This window comes from Numenius arquata, chromosome 18 (assembly GCF_964106895.1).
Source record: "Numenius arquata chromosome 18, bNumArq3.hap1.1, whole genome shotgun sequence".
Classification (NCBI taxonomy): Eukaryota; Metazoa; Chordata; class Aves; order Charadriiformes; family Scolopacidae; genus Numenius; species Numenius arquata.
In genome coordinates, this window is record NC_133593.1 from 8,158,854 (window position 1) to 8,175,818 (window position 16,965).

Here is a 16,965-nt window from a genome sequence, read left to right on the forward strand (position 1 = left end):
CCCTCTTTGAAGTCTGGAACTTGCTTCTGCCCAGCTGCTTCGGTGACACGGTCAGGATGCTCCGAGGGGAATCTCGCCACTGAAGGGAAAGCTCTCCATGGTGTGGGGGTGGTTTTATGTGAGTAGAATCCTCCTCCTCCCAGACAAAACCATTGTTCTTTCCTGCCCAGCCTTCCTGCCTGCTGAGTTCTTTAAGCAATACACGAAGAAGGCCAAAGATGGCTTAAAGCAACCTCAGACATCATGTGCTGAGATGCAAATTGCATCTGTTCCTCGAGAGCTCTCCCCACCAGGACCACTCTGTCATTTATTATGCACGGGTACCACCAAGCACAACCACAAGTCCCTTTGCTTTGCTGAATAGTGGGAAGTAATTTACACTGAATTTTCTAAGCATCAATGGGGTTTTTTTCCCCATCAGGAGAAACAAAGGTGGCTCTTTAGACCTCCCCTGTGATCCCACTCGCATTTCCAAGGGCTCTTGTGCAGACAGTGATGCCTCTTGCATGAGTGGAGGCAGCAAGGGGATGGTGCAGCTCAATAACACGGGCTTTGTGCCATGGCTGACCTCGGTGCAAAATGGGAGTAGCTGGTGTAAGCTGGGACCTGCGTGGCTGTGAGTTCTGTATCCGTGGCTGGTGGCTCTTAAAGACAGAGAACGGCCTGAGCAGCTGGTGCCCTGGGATGGGAAACTAAACATCAAGAACTCTGATTTAGGTGGTGTTACCAGTGGGGGCATTTAGGAGTAAGAACCAGCAGATCTCGTTAACTTTGCGCTTTTCAAAGCAGCGGGGAATGTGCACGCTGAAGAAATACGGTTAATTTGTTATAAATGTATTAGCAGGCTGCAGAGGCAGGCAGGGGGTGGGGAGTGTCAAGAGAAGGGCTGTGGGATAAATGGGAAGGCTGAGCTCGTTGCCGGTGCGTTCGGGGCTGCAGAGCCCCCCTGTCTCGCTGGGGGTTGTTGGGCAGTGATGTCCCGATGCTGTGCTGCCTGGAACCTCAGGGACAGACCCAATACTGAGACAAGCTCTGGCTTACAGAGGTTGGGCTTCGAGTTGTGGGCAGCAGCAGATCTACAAGCACTAATTACTGTTCCTTTTATTGTTTTCTGAGATGCACAGAAGAAAAACGGATCCGTTTGTCGTGAGTTCGTGAACATTTAATCTGCATCCTCTCTGGCCTTGAGTACCTGGGGGGGGGGGGGTGTTTCCATTTATTTTTTTCTCTCCAGAAAAAAACCTACAGCGTGCATCTTTAAGAAAGGAAAAGAGGTGTGTATCATAATACTGCCTATGAAAACGACGGGCAGACCAAAGCTTCGCTGTGTCACACCAGAGACTAAGGGATTTGGGTTTGGACCGCAGAGGTGGTCTTGAACTGTCTGTTTATCCTGCTGCCTCGCCAACACGGGCAAAACCATTTCCTAAGTGCGACCGCAGCAAGTCAAATTGCTGAATCTGTTTCATCGCAACGTTTGCTGCTGAGTTATTACCCAGTGGGCTCCGTCGGGTGAGCTGCCCGCGGGGGAGTGGGGCCCTGCACCAGTGGGGCTGGGGGCTCAGCACCCTTTAATGCCTCTGGCCCTTTCGATGGGGGTGACCTGCCACTGCCTGGGAGGGAATCTCATCCAGGCAGGGCCATTAAGTGTGTTTGTTGCTGAATCACGCTGCAGGCTGCCAACGTTGCGGAGAATTTACATCTATCTTTTTTTCCTTCATAGACATGGCTGAGAGTGGAAGTGCTGTGTCTGATACCTGCTCTGGAGCCGTAAACCTTCATTTTTGTCCCCTGCTGGTGGTGGTGGCACCTGGCTCCTTCGTGCTTTGTGTGTGCTGGGGGAGGGAAGGAAGGACTGTTACTTCCAGTAAGTCCTACCCTGAGGTCTGGACAGCTTGAGCGTATTGCTACAAAGGAGAGAGCTGTGTAAGACAACTAATTCATCTCATACTTGGCAAGTCTTCTCTCCAAGCTGAGCTGGACTGGAAACCACGTTGCTGTTGATTCCCAGAGGATGCCAGAGACATGCAGCCAGAGGAGGGTGTTAGGATTGAGCTGAATGAAGTTGTTGTGCAGCTAATCTTCAGTACGGATCAGTAGCCTTGGTTGGTGTGCCGTTACACAGAAATAAACTGGTAGCGACCCAACATGCGTGTTATACACGGTCAACAGCCTTCCAGTGGGACTGGTTGGAAAAACTCCTCCTGGGAAAAGACTGATGCCAATGTTTTTGGTAGTGGCTGAATTTTTAAGCCTTGGCTTTAGAAACTTTAAAAGGACTTGCTTCCTAGGAGCTGCTTGCATTTAGGCTTTTTGAGTGGAGAGCAAAAATTGCTGTGCATTCTTGAAATCTATGGTTTTGATCAATAAATTTGCTTTTTGAGCAGATTTGGAATTTATTCTCTCATACTCGGTTGTGCACCATACTGTCGACCTGCAGAGGCAGGGCCAGTGATGAGGAGCGGTTCCCAGTGGCTGCTCCCTGTCCCCATCCCATCCTTGTGCTCCTGCTTCCCTGGTGGCATGGCCAGCTGGAGACCTCCCACAATAGCTCTGCTTCCCAAGGAGCTCGGTGCTGCTTCTCTCTGCAGCACAAGGCTGATCTGTCTGGACCTTTTTCTGCTCTGAATTGTGCTGTTTTCTTCTGCCTTCTACTAACATGTGTTATTTGCAACCCACTGCTCCCAAAACACCAGCTGATCTGCTTGCTCTTAAGGTGTGAAGTAACAGTTAAATGAGTAGTCTGGATTTTTTTTTTCTCGTTTAGACAGAAGAAACCAGTTCAGCTTTGACCATGCATGTTACATTTTAATTTTTTTTTTTTTCTCATGCCAAGAAATACAAAGAAAGTATATAAGATATACCATATCATCCTGCAGAAAAAGAAAACATCTATCAGCAAAGAGAAGCGCCCAGCTGCAGTTCCTGATGTGGTCATGCTGTGTGTGAAACACGGCTCTTCCAGTTCGGCTTCAAAACGGGAGGAGCCGGTGCAGGGACGGTGGTGACGGCAGTTGGGGGGGGGAGGGGGGGGGATAGACCCTGCCCTTCCACGCAAAGGATGGGCTCCTGGGCACCATCTAACAGGGGCACCTGCTCGGAAGTGGTGTCAGGGTTGCCTTGGTGAATCCTGCACACGGTCCCTTTCTGATGTTTCTTATCTTGGACGGGTATTTTTAGGTTTGAATTCTGCTACCTACTGGTGTCAGCAAATGCTTTACAAATGTTCCCATTTTGAAAAGGCTGCTCCCCCCCCCCATACCCCCTTGGCTTGTGCCCAAGCATGGGAGTCTTCAGTCCAAACCTAACCGTCTTTGCCAAAATTAAAGGATGTAGGCTGAAAGAAAATTGATGTTAAATCTTAAATTATTTCAGTTTGACTGTGCAGCCCTGGCTGTGGTTCTGTGATAAGTAACAAAGTGATAGGGCAAGGTTGGGCGGATCAGGAAAAAAGAAATAAATGAAGTCATGGGACCAGCCCAGCGGGTGCATTTCTGCAGCCTCTCCCTGGATTCAGACCGAATGGAAAGGGAGTTTTAATTTTATCTAAAAGGCGGGATCTGCTCCTCTTGTCTACGTGGAGAAGTCTGTATTTGGAAGGTCAAATACCACAGCGGTACCTGCTGGAGTCCACAGCCAGCCCGGGCCAGAGCCCGAGAGGAGCAGGTTCCCTACCCCTCGATATCCCCTTTCAGAGAAGATCAGCGATGGCATCTCATTGCCAACCAGACCTGTCCCGGGTTAAAGGTAAGGCAGAGGATGAGAGGGGAAAGCCTGTGAGACTTGTGCATTGCTCTAGGGGTAGAAATGCTGAGGGGAAAGCACGTTAAACTCGCAAAGGTGGGGAGATAAGGGTGAACTGGAACGGAGTGAAATACCGACCAGCAAAAGAAAGCTCATCGTTAATACAGCAAACTGAAATCCAATCCTTTGTTGCTTTCTTTACTCCCTTTTGTGCTCAAATCCCCTTGGTCTCCTCTGCAGGCACCAGCCAGCGCGTTGCTGTGACCAACTGACCCAAGCCAGACCTTTTCTGACCATCGGTCATCGCATCCTACGAGAAGCTGTTATGAAACCAAGCTTGCTCGTTTGCTCGGCAGCAGCAAATCACTCCTTATGCTTAAACCTTCGATCCAGCATTTCTGTTCCCAGCAAGGGCTCTTCTGTGCCACCCCACAGAGCCCGACTGTCCCCGTAGTCCTGGGGAGAAGAGCCCAGGGACACCAATGCTAGAGAGGTTGCATTAACAACATGCTCTGCTCGGAGACTCTTCCTGAGCAGTGCAAACCATGTATTTATATCCCACCAGGACCTCACACTTGTCGATCGTAACTCCTACTTCAACTTACATTTAGAGACGTTTCCCACCTTCTCCATCTCTTCAGCAAGCTATCCTCCTACCAGCTCAGCTCCATTGTCAGGTAAGGCTGGGTTGCCACCGCGTCGCCTGGATCTCTCGCCTCTCCCCTATTGCCTGCCTCACTAGGGGGTAAAAGTTGGGCAAATCCAGAGGATTTCATGACTGTTACAGTTGCAAACACAGAAAACTTCATTCTGACGTGCTTAGCAGCAGGTGGCAAAGAGCTGTGACATGAGTAATAGGGCTTGTTTGTGGAGATGGAGAAGGGAAAGGTTTTTTTATGACATGCTTTTTGTGATTGCCCTCCTGTGTGCTAAAACCGAAGTTAAGGAGAGGAGCAGCTGCGCCTGGCTGTGGAAAGCAAGGTGCTTGTGCTTAGGTGAAACCAGCAAATAATCATGAGGGATGCTGCTGTTCCCCCAGATATAGACCAAAGGAGGAGCCCTTCCCTTGCCCACCGGTGGCCTCGGGATGAAGTTCTGCCATGATTTAGCTCCTTGTAACGCAGTCGCAGGTGAGGCGTGTGTCAAGGGTTTGGGGGTTCAGCAACTTCTTCCTGCTCGAATACAAGCTAATGCACCTGAGAGAGCCAAACAGGCAGCTGAGCTGGGGTAAAAACGTGTGTGATGTGGAGAGCAAAGATCTAGTGGCAAAACCTTTGCAAAACATCAGGCTTGCAAAGGGAGAAGCTGGGGGAGAGCGAGGAGAAGAGAATTTCCGGATAGCCCTGGGGAGTTTATTTCTCCAGCACTGGAGAGCCAGGTTACCAGGAGAGAAAATATTTTGTCAGGAGTAGCTGTAGAGGCTTTCCCCTGGATTTAAGTGCAGGATAAGAAGCAAAAAGCTGTATTCAAGAGTGCAGAGCTGTGCAATTGTATCTAATCAGGAAGAAGATTAAAAATTAAAGGAATTTAAGTGCCTTAGTTGTTGGGTTTTTTTAATTACACTTAATAGTGAGCTGAGAAGCAGTTCCCTCAGTAGCCTGATGATAGGTGCTAAGACAGGAGGCACAAACCACATTTGGGTGCATGCATCCATGGGTTTTTTTGGGGAAATCTTCTCCCTTCTCCTACTTTCAGGTGAATTCGGGTACCTCTACCTGGGGCTTCTCCTGGCAGGGACTATTGCAGCTGCCTCACAAAGCCCCCTCATTCCTATGACTGTAGACACCCCACTCTGTTTTGCAGTGCAGCATGTGTTTGCCTTGGGAAAAATCCGGCTCAAAGGAAATCTGTATTCATACATGGTTCTGTTGAGGAGGAGAAAGAAAAATGGGTTTCTTTTTGGAGCTGTGCAGTGCACGTGACTGAGCAACTTTGCCACCCGTGCAATTAGAGCAGCGTAATGCTAACTCACCTTGTGGGGGGTGGCAAGGCTTAATCCTTTAAATGTGGTAAAGCACTTTAGATGAAAGGCTTTATATACTGATAAAAGAGCATTTAAATTCTTACTTAATAAATACTTGGCGCTTTCAAGTACTATAACTCATTGCGGCAGTTTTCCCTGAATATTGGCTCTTCCTGCCCAAGGAGGAGCTTGCTCGGCTCTTACCATAAGCTGAATTTCAGCAGCTCAAAAGAGCAAAGGACAGAAGATGCACGGACAGGCAGCACTGCCCTTACGTGTCTCAGAAAAAACCAATGTGTGTTTCCCAGCAAGCAGCTTTCAGGTTCAAGCACTAAAGACAGGAACATTTGGGGGATTTGATGGGATTTTAGCAACCAGAAGTTCAGGTTTTGAATCTCCAGGGGAGGGTTTCTGATGAGCTCAGGAAGAAGAGGTCTGGTGCCAAGGGGCACCTTGGCAGTGGCTGCGGGTGGGAGCTCAAACCCAGCAGCGCTCAGTGGCCCCAGTTTGCTGAAGCTCACAAAAAATGAATTGCAAAAGAAAGGTTGCAAATTTGGTCCATTTTAGAAGCCAATAATTTGTAATAAAGAGCTGGCAAAGGGGCGATGGATGGGAATGGAGCCCAAGAAAGTGCTGTAGTGATGTGCTTTTGCTCTGAGACCCTGGAATCCCTTTTAATGTAGAGAAAAATGTTAGCAGCGTGTGTAGGTGATTTGGCTTCCTTACCCCCTGGACTCAAATAACACCTAGCAAAAGCAAACACTTTAATCAACCAGGTGACAAGAGAATTTTCACAGCGACGCCCATGGCTTTGCCCGTTAGTTAGTACAGAGTAACTACAGTGTGGATTTACAGTGGACCCCTACCCTGTGCTAACCCCACGTGCCCGCTCACATGCCCCAAAGAAGAAGTTAGTGCCAAGCAGGGACCTTCTTGAGAAGTTTTTTATGGTGTCCAATAGATTCTCCATGTAGACAAGCCCTTGGAAGCATTAGATTTGGTCTAAGATTTGGGTGGTTTTTTTCCAGGAGATTGATGGTGGGGAGCAGAAGTGCCCTGAAACACCTTATTTCTCAGTGCAGTCCATGTTTGTAGGTCCCAGGCTGTCAGCTGGAGGCAACAGAAAGGCTGGGGAATGCAGCTCTTGGCCCACAAAGTTTTGATAAAAGAGAGAGGCTCAGCTAATACGGAGCCAATGGATATGGCCAGAAGCCATCTACAAAGCCTGAATAAAATAACAGGCGATGAAACTTTGCATAGTCTGGGTGGCCGGATAGAGAGCCAACCCCAGTAACAACCTGCGGCAAGGACAGGGTGAGGGGGAAGAAGAAGTGATGGGGCTGGAGGGAGCGTGTCGGGGTCAGATCCTGCGGGAAACGGCCGTGGAGCTGTGTATTGTGGAAGACGCGGTGAGACGCAGGGTACGTATAGGCAGATCGGGAGGAGCGAAGTCTATTTTCTTGTTATGTTAAATATAAAACATTAAAAAATAACACTACTTGTGGAACTGACCCCAGCCAGCTCCGGGGATGCTGGAGCTTTTCAGAGATGCAGAGGAGCATGTGAGAGGTACAGGAACAGGAGCAGGGATCTTAAACTCCTCTGTGCCTCTGAAAATCTCCTGGAAAGCCCTAAGCTGAAGCCCAAAAGGGTCGGGGAGATGAGCTCTGACAGCGGTGGGGGCTGGATCATGCTGAAGCTTTTTGTGTGATGGACATGACATGACATAAATGTGTAAGTGGGTAGAACGGGCTCTCTGTGCCTTGGTACTGCTGCTACAGATTAACCAGGCTCTTTTCTCAGCGCCATGAGTATTAACCTCACTTTGGGTGCACAGAGAGAGAAATGTGTAGTTTCACAGAGAAAGCATTATTTTTCCTTCCATTAAAAACCCCACCACGGGATGCGGGTGAGGAGGAGCCTGGCGTTCTCATGCAGCAACATCCTGCTCTGCCAGCTCTGAGATCTGCCCCAAGTGATAAAAGAGCTCATAGGAACAGACATGGAGAACATTCCCAAAAGCATGCAAATGGTCATTGTCTCTTTTTTTTTTTTTTTTTTTTCATCAAAAATACAAAAGCACCCACCACATCCTCCAGCTTTTGCGGCTGCGTTTTGTTCGGGGCAGAGCCGTGGTCCTGCTGCAGCTCTGCTCTCCCTCTTCCTCCGTGGAACAGCTCTCAGCTCCTGATGGCAGTTTGAGCTTTGTTTGTTTTGTTTTGTTTTGTTTTTTTATTTTGTAGAGACAGAGAATTTGATGATTTAAAAACCAACAACCCCCCAAAAATTCAGTGACTTGTGCCAAAATTCTTAGGAGGATTCTTCAAAATGTCCTGTTCTCGCCTTAAAATTTTCTTTTAAAATAAGCTTCATTCTTGAAACTCTCTCCTCCTCTTGTACTTTAGTCGTCTCCCCACTCCGTGAGTTTTGCTGGAGGGGAATGAGGTAGTGGATTTCCCCCTTCTCCTCTCCACTTGGCATCCGATGTTCATTCCCATTCCTTCTTGCAATCTTTTTTATCCCATCACTTGTACAAAATCATTTCCAAGAGGCGGTGAAGTAGAAGCATGCGTTCCTTCAGACGGCGCTCCAGAGCAGGCTGTCTAGGGCTGCCCACCTACACTGTGACAATTTTTTGTTGCAAGGCTGAAAGTAAAAACCCCAAAAGGAAAGTTGTCTTCCTCCTCTTCGAGGTATTTGCATGCTGAAACATCTTCTAGGAAACTGTAAAATAAAGAGAGACTCAGGGCAGCTTTCAGTAGTCACGGGTGTTTCCCCTTATGCTCTTGGTTTGGGCTTTGTGTGTTTCTGAGGTTCCCGTTTGCCTGAGCTTTGTGCTGGTTATGCTGGTTTGGTAGGTGAGTTTGTGTTTGGGAGGTTCCTCAAATATTTTGGGGTTGCATTTCTGGGCATGTTGATTTGTGTCCTGAAACCCTTTGTTTTTACCACACTACACTCTTGTAAACCCACCACAGCCGTTGCCAGGGCAAGAGCTTTCACTAGGGGGACATTGTATGGTCACTGTGGGACAGCCCAGGAAGGACTTTCCATTCTGGTCATTTGAAGACTGTGTGTTGCTCCTCCAAGGAGCATGTTCTCTGAGGTGTTTTACATGCGTGCGTGAAGCTGGTGATGATCAAACCAGCCTGGACCATACAGGTGCTTAGTGCCCCACCACTGTAGTTGGGGTGGGAATGGAGGTGGTGGATGGTGGGTAGGTGTGTCCTATCCACTGGGCTGGAGACAGGAGCCAGGGGAAGCTCCTGCTCTAGCTGGGGAAAAGAGAAGGAGATGTTACCTCTGAAGCTGAGTGAAATGTAGAGCACAATGATGATGGTCCCCAGGACGATGGAGACGATGCTGAGCAGCCTGGCCATGCGGCCGAGTCGCCGGGCTCCATCCATGTCCCCTTGCTGCCCGCTGTTCCTCGACTGGGGGGAAACACAGAAAGAGGCTCTGAGAACGGCTGCGGCTCTGGAGCAACTCTCTGGCCGTAGTCCCCAAAATGAGAGCTGCTGGACCTGCCACCCTCGGCTCTCGCAGGATGGCACGCAAATCCCCTCCACGAGCCCATGGCTTTGACAGCCTGTGGTCCTGCCAAACTGAGATGCTTGGAGCAGCCCACCTGGGATGCTGTTCTGCTTGCCCTGGGTAGGAGCTGGACTGGCTCAAGTCTGTCTTTTATTGGAGCGACTGAGAAATAGTCCCAGCAGGGGACAGGAGGCACAGCACAGCCCTCCCCAGAAACAGCCCCTCTCTGACTCTTTCTTGGAAAACCCTGAAATGCTTGGCTTTAGTCCCCAGAGCAGCTCATTTCTACGGGACTGCATCCCCCAGAGATACCACTGCCCTTCTGCAGCTCACATACAGGAAAAGCATCCTGCCTCCATCCTCCTCTGCAAATGTATGTATTGAGAAGTGATGTATATTGCCAGTTTAACTGTCCCTGAAAAAACGGGACATAAAAGCAGTGTCATTTCCAAAGCAGCATGTGGCCTCTTTGCTGGCCACTGGAGCTGAATGTGAGTGTGAGAGGAGCGGGCTTTGATAAAATGGGAGTAATTCCTGGCTTTCATCTTGTGATGGGATGTGCTTTGGTGCCTCTGCTTTACCCTGAATTTCTGCCTCAACGTACATGGGTTGTGTTTGCCATCTCTGTTTTTGAATGCAGTCCTCCTACAGTGAATTCCTGCTCTTGTGTGTGCTGTAGGGAGGGAAGGAATACCCTGTGTGGCTTCTCTGCGCTGCTTATAGTTTCATTGTGATTTCCCCTGCTGCTCTATTGATTTCTTTGAGCAGCCCAGTGAAAGCTTTCCTCTGCCCTGAAGCTGAAAGAAAGGGCCCACAGGCCATGGCAGGGGTGAGGAATGGGACGGGGAAGTCATTAGTAGGTGCCTGGAAATTACCGTGTGTGGACTCGTTAAGGGATGAAAAGGGATCCCCAAGAGCTGGAGCTAGAACAGGACTTGCCTGTTGGTGGGTGCTGGCCTCTTAACAGGAGGGTCTTGGTGAGATAAATTGCAGCGGTCCTTGTCTTTGGAAACAAGTGGCGACCCAGGGTGGATGGAGAACGCAACTTGGAGCTTTTCTTGGAAACTGCTTTTCACTGCTCAGCCAGGGCTGGTCACCAACAGGCTCACCAGAGATTCAGCCCCTAGGGGCATCTCCAGGGGCGTTAGTGAAGTGTCCCCAGGGCCTGCCCAGCAGCGCTGCCAGGGCCACAGCGAGGGCTGGATGGGTTGAGCAGGATTTGGGCTCACACCCACAGAGGAAAGAAATAAGACTGGATGATCATGGGCTCACCAGGACCTTGCCTGGTCCTGATGTGGGGCAGTGAGGGCGATGCTGTGGCCTGACTCCTCTGAGCTTCAGTGTCAGCTCTCTTACTGCCCTGTGCTCGGCAACGCTGCTGGTCTTCTGAGCAAGAGAAACCCCCACCTGAGCACACAGCAACCTGAAGACCAAGCACGGCTCATGAGAAAAAGTATAATATGCAGATGCATTGTAAACTTTCAGAGTAAGTAAATCATAGAATCATAGAATCATTCAGGTTGGAAAAGACCCTTGGGATCATTGAGTCCAACCATCTACCCTACTCTACAAAGTTTTTCCCTACACCATATCCCCCAACACCACATCTAAACGACTCTTAAACTCATCCAAGGATGGTGACTCAACCCCCTCCCTGGGCAGCCTGTTCCAGTGTCTGATCACTCTTACTGTGAAGAATTTCTTCCTAATGTCTAGTCTAAACCTACCGTGTTGCAACTTGAAGCCATTCCCTCTTGTTCTATTGCTATTTGCTTGTGAGAAGAGACCAGCACCAACCTCTCTGATCTTGTTTCTTGTTCTTGTCATCGGCAATCATTTGGTTCCCAAGTGAAAAACACCAAAAGTAAGAGTTCCTGGTGAGGGAGAAGCATTACTGCTGCGAGAAGAGCCCAAAGTGCTCCTCAGCTCTGCTGGAGCCAGGGCACTGGGCTTCCTGCACTTGGCTGAGGGAGGACCTAGCACTTAGCAGAAGGGCAGCTGTGCGGTACCACGGTGAGGTTATTATGGTGAAATTACTCACCGTGCGTCAGCACTCGCTGCCTGTGCGGTGGAGAGGCTGGAGCCCCTCCATCAGCAAAACAGGAGCTCCCTGCTCGGGAAGAGGCAGAGTAGCGTGGCTCTCCGGACTGAAAAGCCTTCCCGAGTTCACGCAGAGCCCTTCTGCCTCCTGTGAAACCCATGGGGAAGGGCTTTTGGAGGGAGGAAAATTGGGTAAGGAGTTTTAAGGTCCATTGGTAACATTTTCACCTGGTTGGGAAGGGTTGGAGTGGGGGCAAAGGGGAGCAAGGCAGGCTGTGGGGAGAGACCAGGGCAAGAAGCCCAGCACACAGGTCTGTCACCTTGATCTGGTGGAGGAGTTGGGCAAAACTCCCTTCGACCTCATTGGGGATGGGGTTTTGTAGATAGTTTAACTGCCTTCAAGCGCTACCTCTTCCTTTAGAGAAGCTTTTAAGTATTTAATGTTTTTTCATGGGTTAAAGGCTTCTTCCCCTGCCCTGTCCATCTCCAGCCATGCTGCCTCGCTGAGCTGGGTCTCAGGAGAATAGGGAGATCTGGGGCAGGCTGTGGGGCTGGCAGCTCCCCCCAGCCCCATACCATGTGCCAGCTCCTCCCTTTGGAGCACGGCTGCTAAAACTGGGGAAACTCTGAGTTAAAACAAGTAAATATACTAGTTGAAAAGAGTTAAAGGTGGAAGTGTATTAAAACAATTCCCCTTTCCTTTAAAAAAAAGTGTATCTCGGAAATAACAACTGTGCTGGAAAGGGTCCCCTGTCAAACGTCTTTAAAAAAACAAAAAAAGAAGATCAAGAGTCAGGAGGCCTAGCACAGCTCCAGCACTAACCATGAAACATCACTGAGAATTCAAATGAACAAATACTTGTTGTTGCTACCCCATCTCCCATTCACCCTGCTTTAACACCACTACCCCGTTGGCAGCACCATGACTAAAGGGTCCCCAGCCCGGGCTGTGTGCTGGTTGCGGCTCCGTAGTGCTCAGGTAGGTTAAAATGCAGCTTTGAAGGTTTCCATGTGCTCGTTTTAGTTTGTGTCACCACATAGTGGAGCCTCAGAGAGGTGGCTGCTTCCACCTGCATCCCTGCAAATGTCCCGCTCATGTGCCACCCTGTATAGCAACGTCCCCACCACTGACACCAAGAGAGCTCAAGACCTTGTTCCTTCTGATCTCGACAGCACGTTTGACAGACAATATCTAAAATCGATGGGATGCAGCCAAAAGCCTATTTTCATTACAGAACAGGAGGTGACAAAATGAAGCTTCATGGGCTGGTGGAGAGATGGGGAAGATGCAATATCCCAGGGATTGACAGGATCCCTGCCCTGCTTACTGGCAGCTTCCAACATTTGGGATTTTTTTTTTTAGGCTCAGATTTTCGTAACGAGTGTAATATTTTTTGCAGGCTGTGGGTTAGATTGCAGTGAAACATGCAGTTTTAGCTGTCTTCTAGGGAAAAAATATAGGCTAACGAATTTGATATATTTATCACTACAGCTTCTGGAAGTGTTTACTCTCATTTATCCTGAACAATTACGAAAAATACATCAGCATTGGCATCGGGTGTTTAGCAAGCATTTGTTGCTGTACACATATTATTCATTGGTGTGGAACGGTTTGATTATAGCTCTCTAGTATCACTAATCCTGTGTTTTGCTTTCCACATAAAAACATGAACATCTTGTTTATTAATCAAGACTCGCCAAGGCAGAATATCTCGGGAAGGCTTGGGGGCTACGGGGGAGTGAGTCAGTGTGTGTGTGCCAAGGGACTCCGTATTAGAGTGGAGTGTTAGAAAATCTGAAGGACCTCAGAAGTGGGGCTGTACCGCAGCACCCAGGGGGCCAGGTCCGTCTGAGTGGCTCGAAAGAGTTATTAATCTTACCTGTTTTGAAACTGCTATCTGTTCCAGTTAATGTTCTGAAGGGTTTTTTTTCCCTAATAGATCACCTAAGTTGTCTTGTTGCAAATGAAGGCAATTACTTTTCTGTGATAGTCCCAGGGACAGACAAGATGAATCGTCACCTCCTCTTTCCCAATTTATGAACGGGCTTTGGATACACTCTGCTGCCTTCCACCAGTTACTCAGAATAAATCATTAATCCTCAATGCTTGCGTTTTGTTGAAGAAAACATTCTGAGAGAGGTATAAGTCAACATCAGACTTAGACAGATGACTGTGCCATTTAAAATGAGTAAGGATAGTTTGACTTCTCCCACATCTTTCAGGAATGGCAGTACTTATTTTGGACACCAAGTGCTGTGCAGAATTGCCCTTGGTGTTACTTTATGCTGGTTCTGGCTGGATTTGCCTTTCTTTTTCACTTCATTTTTTTTGGAGTTTTCTACACTGGTAAGTGACCTCTGCTTCCTCCCCTGACGTGGCTGCACTTTGGTAGGAAGGGGAAGGGATTCGATAGCAGCAATAGAGCATGAGTGTGTGTGTGAGAGGTACCTGTCCCTGCCCTGCCCTCCTCTGAGATGGGTCCCACGAGGCTGCGCTGCCCTTGTGTCCATCAGCCCCACTCTCCAGTTCGGGGAGGGACCTGAACCCCTTAGTGCAGCCAAGTCCTCGCTTGGTCAAGAAAATGCATCCAAGGGTCAGTGGAGGAGCCTCCAGGTCACTCATCTCCACGAGACCAGCGTTATCAGGACAGGCTGGGGGCTAGAGCAGATTTTTTTTTCCACCTCTGGCCATAGGCCCTGCTGGGATCTGAGACCAGCTTTTGAAAAATGATTTATGAGACACTAAACCCAGAAGCATTCATTTGCTTTCCTCTCTGGTTGCTCCTTATTACCCAGAAAAAAAGCTTTCATGTGCAAAAAGGATTGACTTAGGAAAGAAAAATACACTTGGAGAACTAAAAGAATGTCAGCACATTGTGGAAAGGTTCTCCCCCCGCCACCCTCCAGGCGCCAGGAATTGCAAAAACCTGGTTCCTGCTCAGATTTGCACGTGATGAAGCGCTCCTGGGTTTTATTCTGTGGGGAGACCTAAGCCTGTGGGAGCCTCAGGGGTCACTGGGAACTAAATTCCTCCTCGGTGTGAGCAGGTGAAACATCAGCTGATGCTCCCAGAGCTGTTCCTGCTGGCAGGAGGACCTAGCCAGATGTTTCCTGGCTCCCCAGGGTCAGCACGGAGAAAGAATCATTCCTCACCCTGCCCCACTGGTGCCGTGCAGGGGGTCCCTGGATAGCAGATGGAGGGGTGATGGTATAGTTATGGCCAGGACTAGAAAGAGCAGTGATAAATCGAGTGTCCCAGGGGACAGAGAGTGCAGGGGTGACTGTGAAGGTGCCAGGGGGTGTGCACTGGCTACTAATGTGCTGTGTGCGCTAGAAACCTTGTCCTGGAGAACAAGCCCATCTGAGTGCCGCTTCTGCCCCAGGAGCCCAAGAGGGCTGAGGCTGGGCATCCCCTTCCCCGGCTCTGGTCACTGCTGTCAAGGGCCTTGGAAGCAGAAGGCAGCCAAATAGTCTTATTGCCTTGCTGGTCCTGCCTCCCTTTGTGTTTAACACAGTAAATACACACTGGTACCTCGCTGTCTAGCAGTATTAACTGGCTCCTGTTCTTTTTTCACTGCTTACTCTTCTACTCCACAGGGCTTTATGTGGCCCAAGGCACATCCCCCACCGCGCCGGAGGGCCCTAAAGCCTGCAAGGAAGAGTGTGAGAATCTATTTTGCATGAAGGCTAATGTGGTTGGAAAATCCCCGTGAGAGCCCTTGTTTATTACCATGGATATGCAATGCCCAGCTGCTTACCCTCTCGTTGCAGTGCAAAGCCAAGCGAGGCTGGCTGCCTTCCCCGTATGCTGCCTAAACAGGCTCCGCCACACCACTGTACTACGCAGATGACAGCTGGCACTGGCAGAATTGATGATTCCTCCTCAAAATGGAAACTGGTCTCTCTAGAGGACCTTCTGTGGCAACTACTGGTGTCTGTCTTCAAGTTGTTAGTGGTTTTTGGGGAAGTGCTGGCTGCAAGTCCCCCTCAGTGTATTTCTGTGTAGTAAGAAGGTAATTGCTTTCCCGGAGCTGATTTTTAAAGAAAAGATTTGCCTCCGTTGCAAATTGAGGGCGTAAAAGGTGCCTGGGGGGCTGTAAAGCTGTGGGGTGTCCTGGTGGATATAAGAGGGTGGCTGTGCTTGCAGAGCTGTGCTGACAGAGCCACCTGTACCTGAGCTGGGTGGGATGGTGGCTGGCTTTCTTCTCCCCTGCTCTGCTGCTGGTGTATTTGCTGAGGTGTGGGGGATGTTTAATGGAGAAAATTGCTTTTCCAGGGCAACTAAAAGAGCTGCGGGTGCAGCCCGCCCCTTTGAAGTGTCTGAGGACAGGAACCAGCCCCCAGCCAGGGTCTCCCCAGTGCTGCAGGGCTGGGCTGGGCTGGGCTGCAAGGAGGTGCGGAGGGAGATCCCTTGCCCTTGCTTCGCCTGGCCGCTCCTTCCCGGGGAAACCCGGCGAGCCGCTCTGGACCGCTGCCGGGGCGGCAGGGACCGGGCTTCCCGGAGCCCACCGGGCTTCCCGGGGCCACCGTGCTTCCCCGATCCCTGCGCTGGGTGTGCCCGGATCCCACCCCCGAATCCCGGGCCGCCCTTCTCCATCCCCTCCCGAGCTGTTCCGGGGTCGGGCGCCGGCTCTGCCGGGGTTCCCCGCCGGCTCGGAGAGAACCCCTGCCCGTCTCCACCCGCCTCCCTTCCTCGATCGGGAGCCGAGCAGCGGCACGGCCCGGTTGAGCGGCGGGAGCCGTGCAGCCGCCTCCCGCCCCGGTCCCCGCCGCGCCCTCCCGGTCCCCGCCGGTGCAGCACCGCGGACAGCTCCGGTCCCGGCTCCGGCCGTCGAGGGCGGCGGGGGCGGGCGGGGAGAACCGGGCGGGTCCCGGTGTCCCGGCGGGTCCCGCACTCACCATGATGGAGAAGACGAGGGCCACGACGTTGATGGGCCAGACGGGGCAGAAGCAGGAGAAGATGGCGAGCACCAGGTAGTCCCGCGGGCGGCCCTGCTCCGGTGCCGCCGTGCTGGTGGCGGTGGAGGAGGCTCTGCCCAGGCTGAGCCGGGACGGCGAGAGCGGGGCCGCCTCCAGGTGCCCGACCGATACCGACTTGTAGGCGAGCCCGTGCCCGTTGCGCTCCGTCTCGCCGGGCAGCGCGGCCGTGAAGGATTTGGAGCCGCGGAGGCCCTTTTCCTCCCGGCCTTCGGTCGGCGCCAGCAGCTTCTCGGTCTCCTGCAAGCGGGTGGGCAGCGCCGTGCCCGAGCCCGAGCCTGAGCCCGAGCCCCCGGGCGCGGCGCCGCCGCTGCTCGCCATGGCCCGGCGGAGCGGGCTCCGAGCGCGCCCCGCCGCCGCCGCTCTGCGCTGGGGGCTCACCGCCCCGCGGGAGGCCGTGCCGGAGGAGGGGCCAGCCCGGTTCGGCCCCCGGGGCAGGATCGGGACCGCGGACCGCCCCCGGGGTGTCCCCGTCCCCCCCCCTTTCCCCGCCGCCCCCCAGGCCGCGCTCAGCCCCCGGTGCAGGCGGCGCCGCTCCCCCCCCCTCGGGGATGCTGGCAGGGATGCGGCGGGGCGGAGCGGTGGGAAAGCCGGGGTGTCCCCCGCCGCCTCCAGCCCAGCCCTGCCCGAGGCTCTGTCCCGCCCCACCGACTCCCCGGCTCTTCCCGGGGGCTCCCACGGGCACGGCTCCACTGCAGCGGTACGTGAGA

At 51.6% G+C, this 16,965-nt stretch overlaps 1 protein-coding gene across 1 annotated transcript; it reads right to left on the reverse strand.

The window, feature by feature from the left end:
- Positions 1–8,423: 8,423 nt before the first annotated feature.
- Positions 8,424–16,621, reverse strand: TRARG1 (trafficking regulator of GLUT4 (SLC2A4) 1). Its single transcript, XM_074160894.1, has 3 exons — positions 16,178–16,621; positions 9,006–9,138; positions 8,424–8,431 (listed from the first exon to the last, which is right to left on the reverse strand). The coding sequence occupies exons 1-3, from the start codon at positions 16,574–16,576 to the stop codon at positions 8,424–8,426; spliced, it is 540 nt and encodes a 179-aa protein (XP_074016995.1). The 5' UTR covers positions 16,577–16,621.
- Positions 16,622–16,965: the final 344 nt, after the last annotated feature.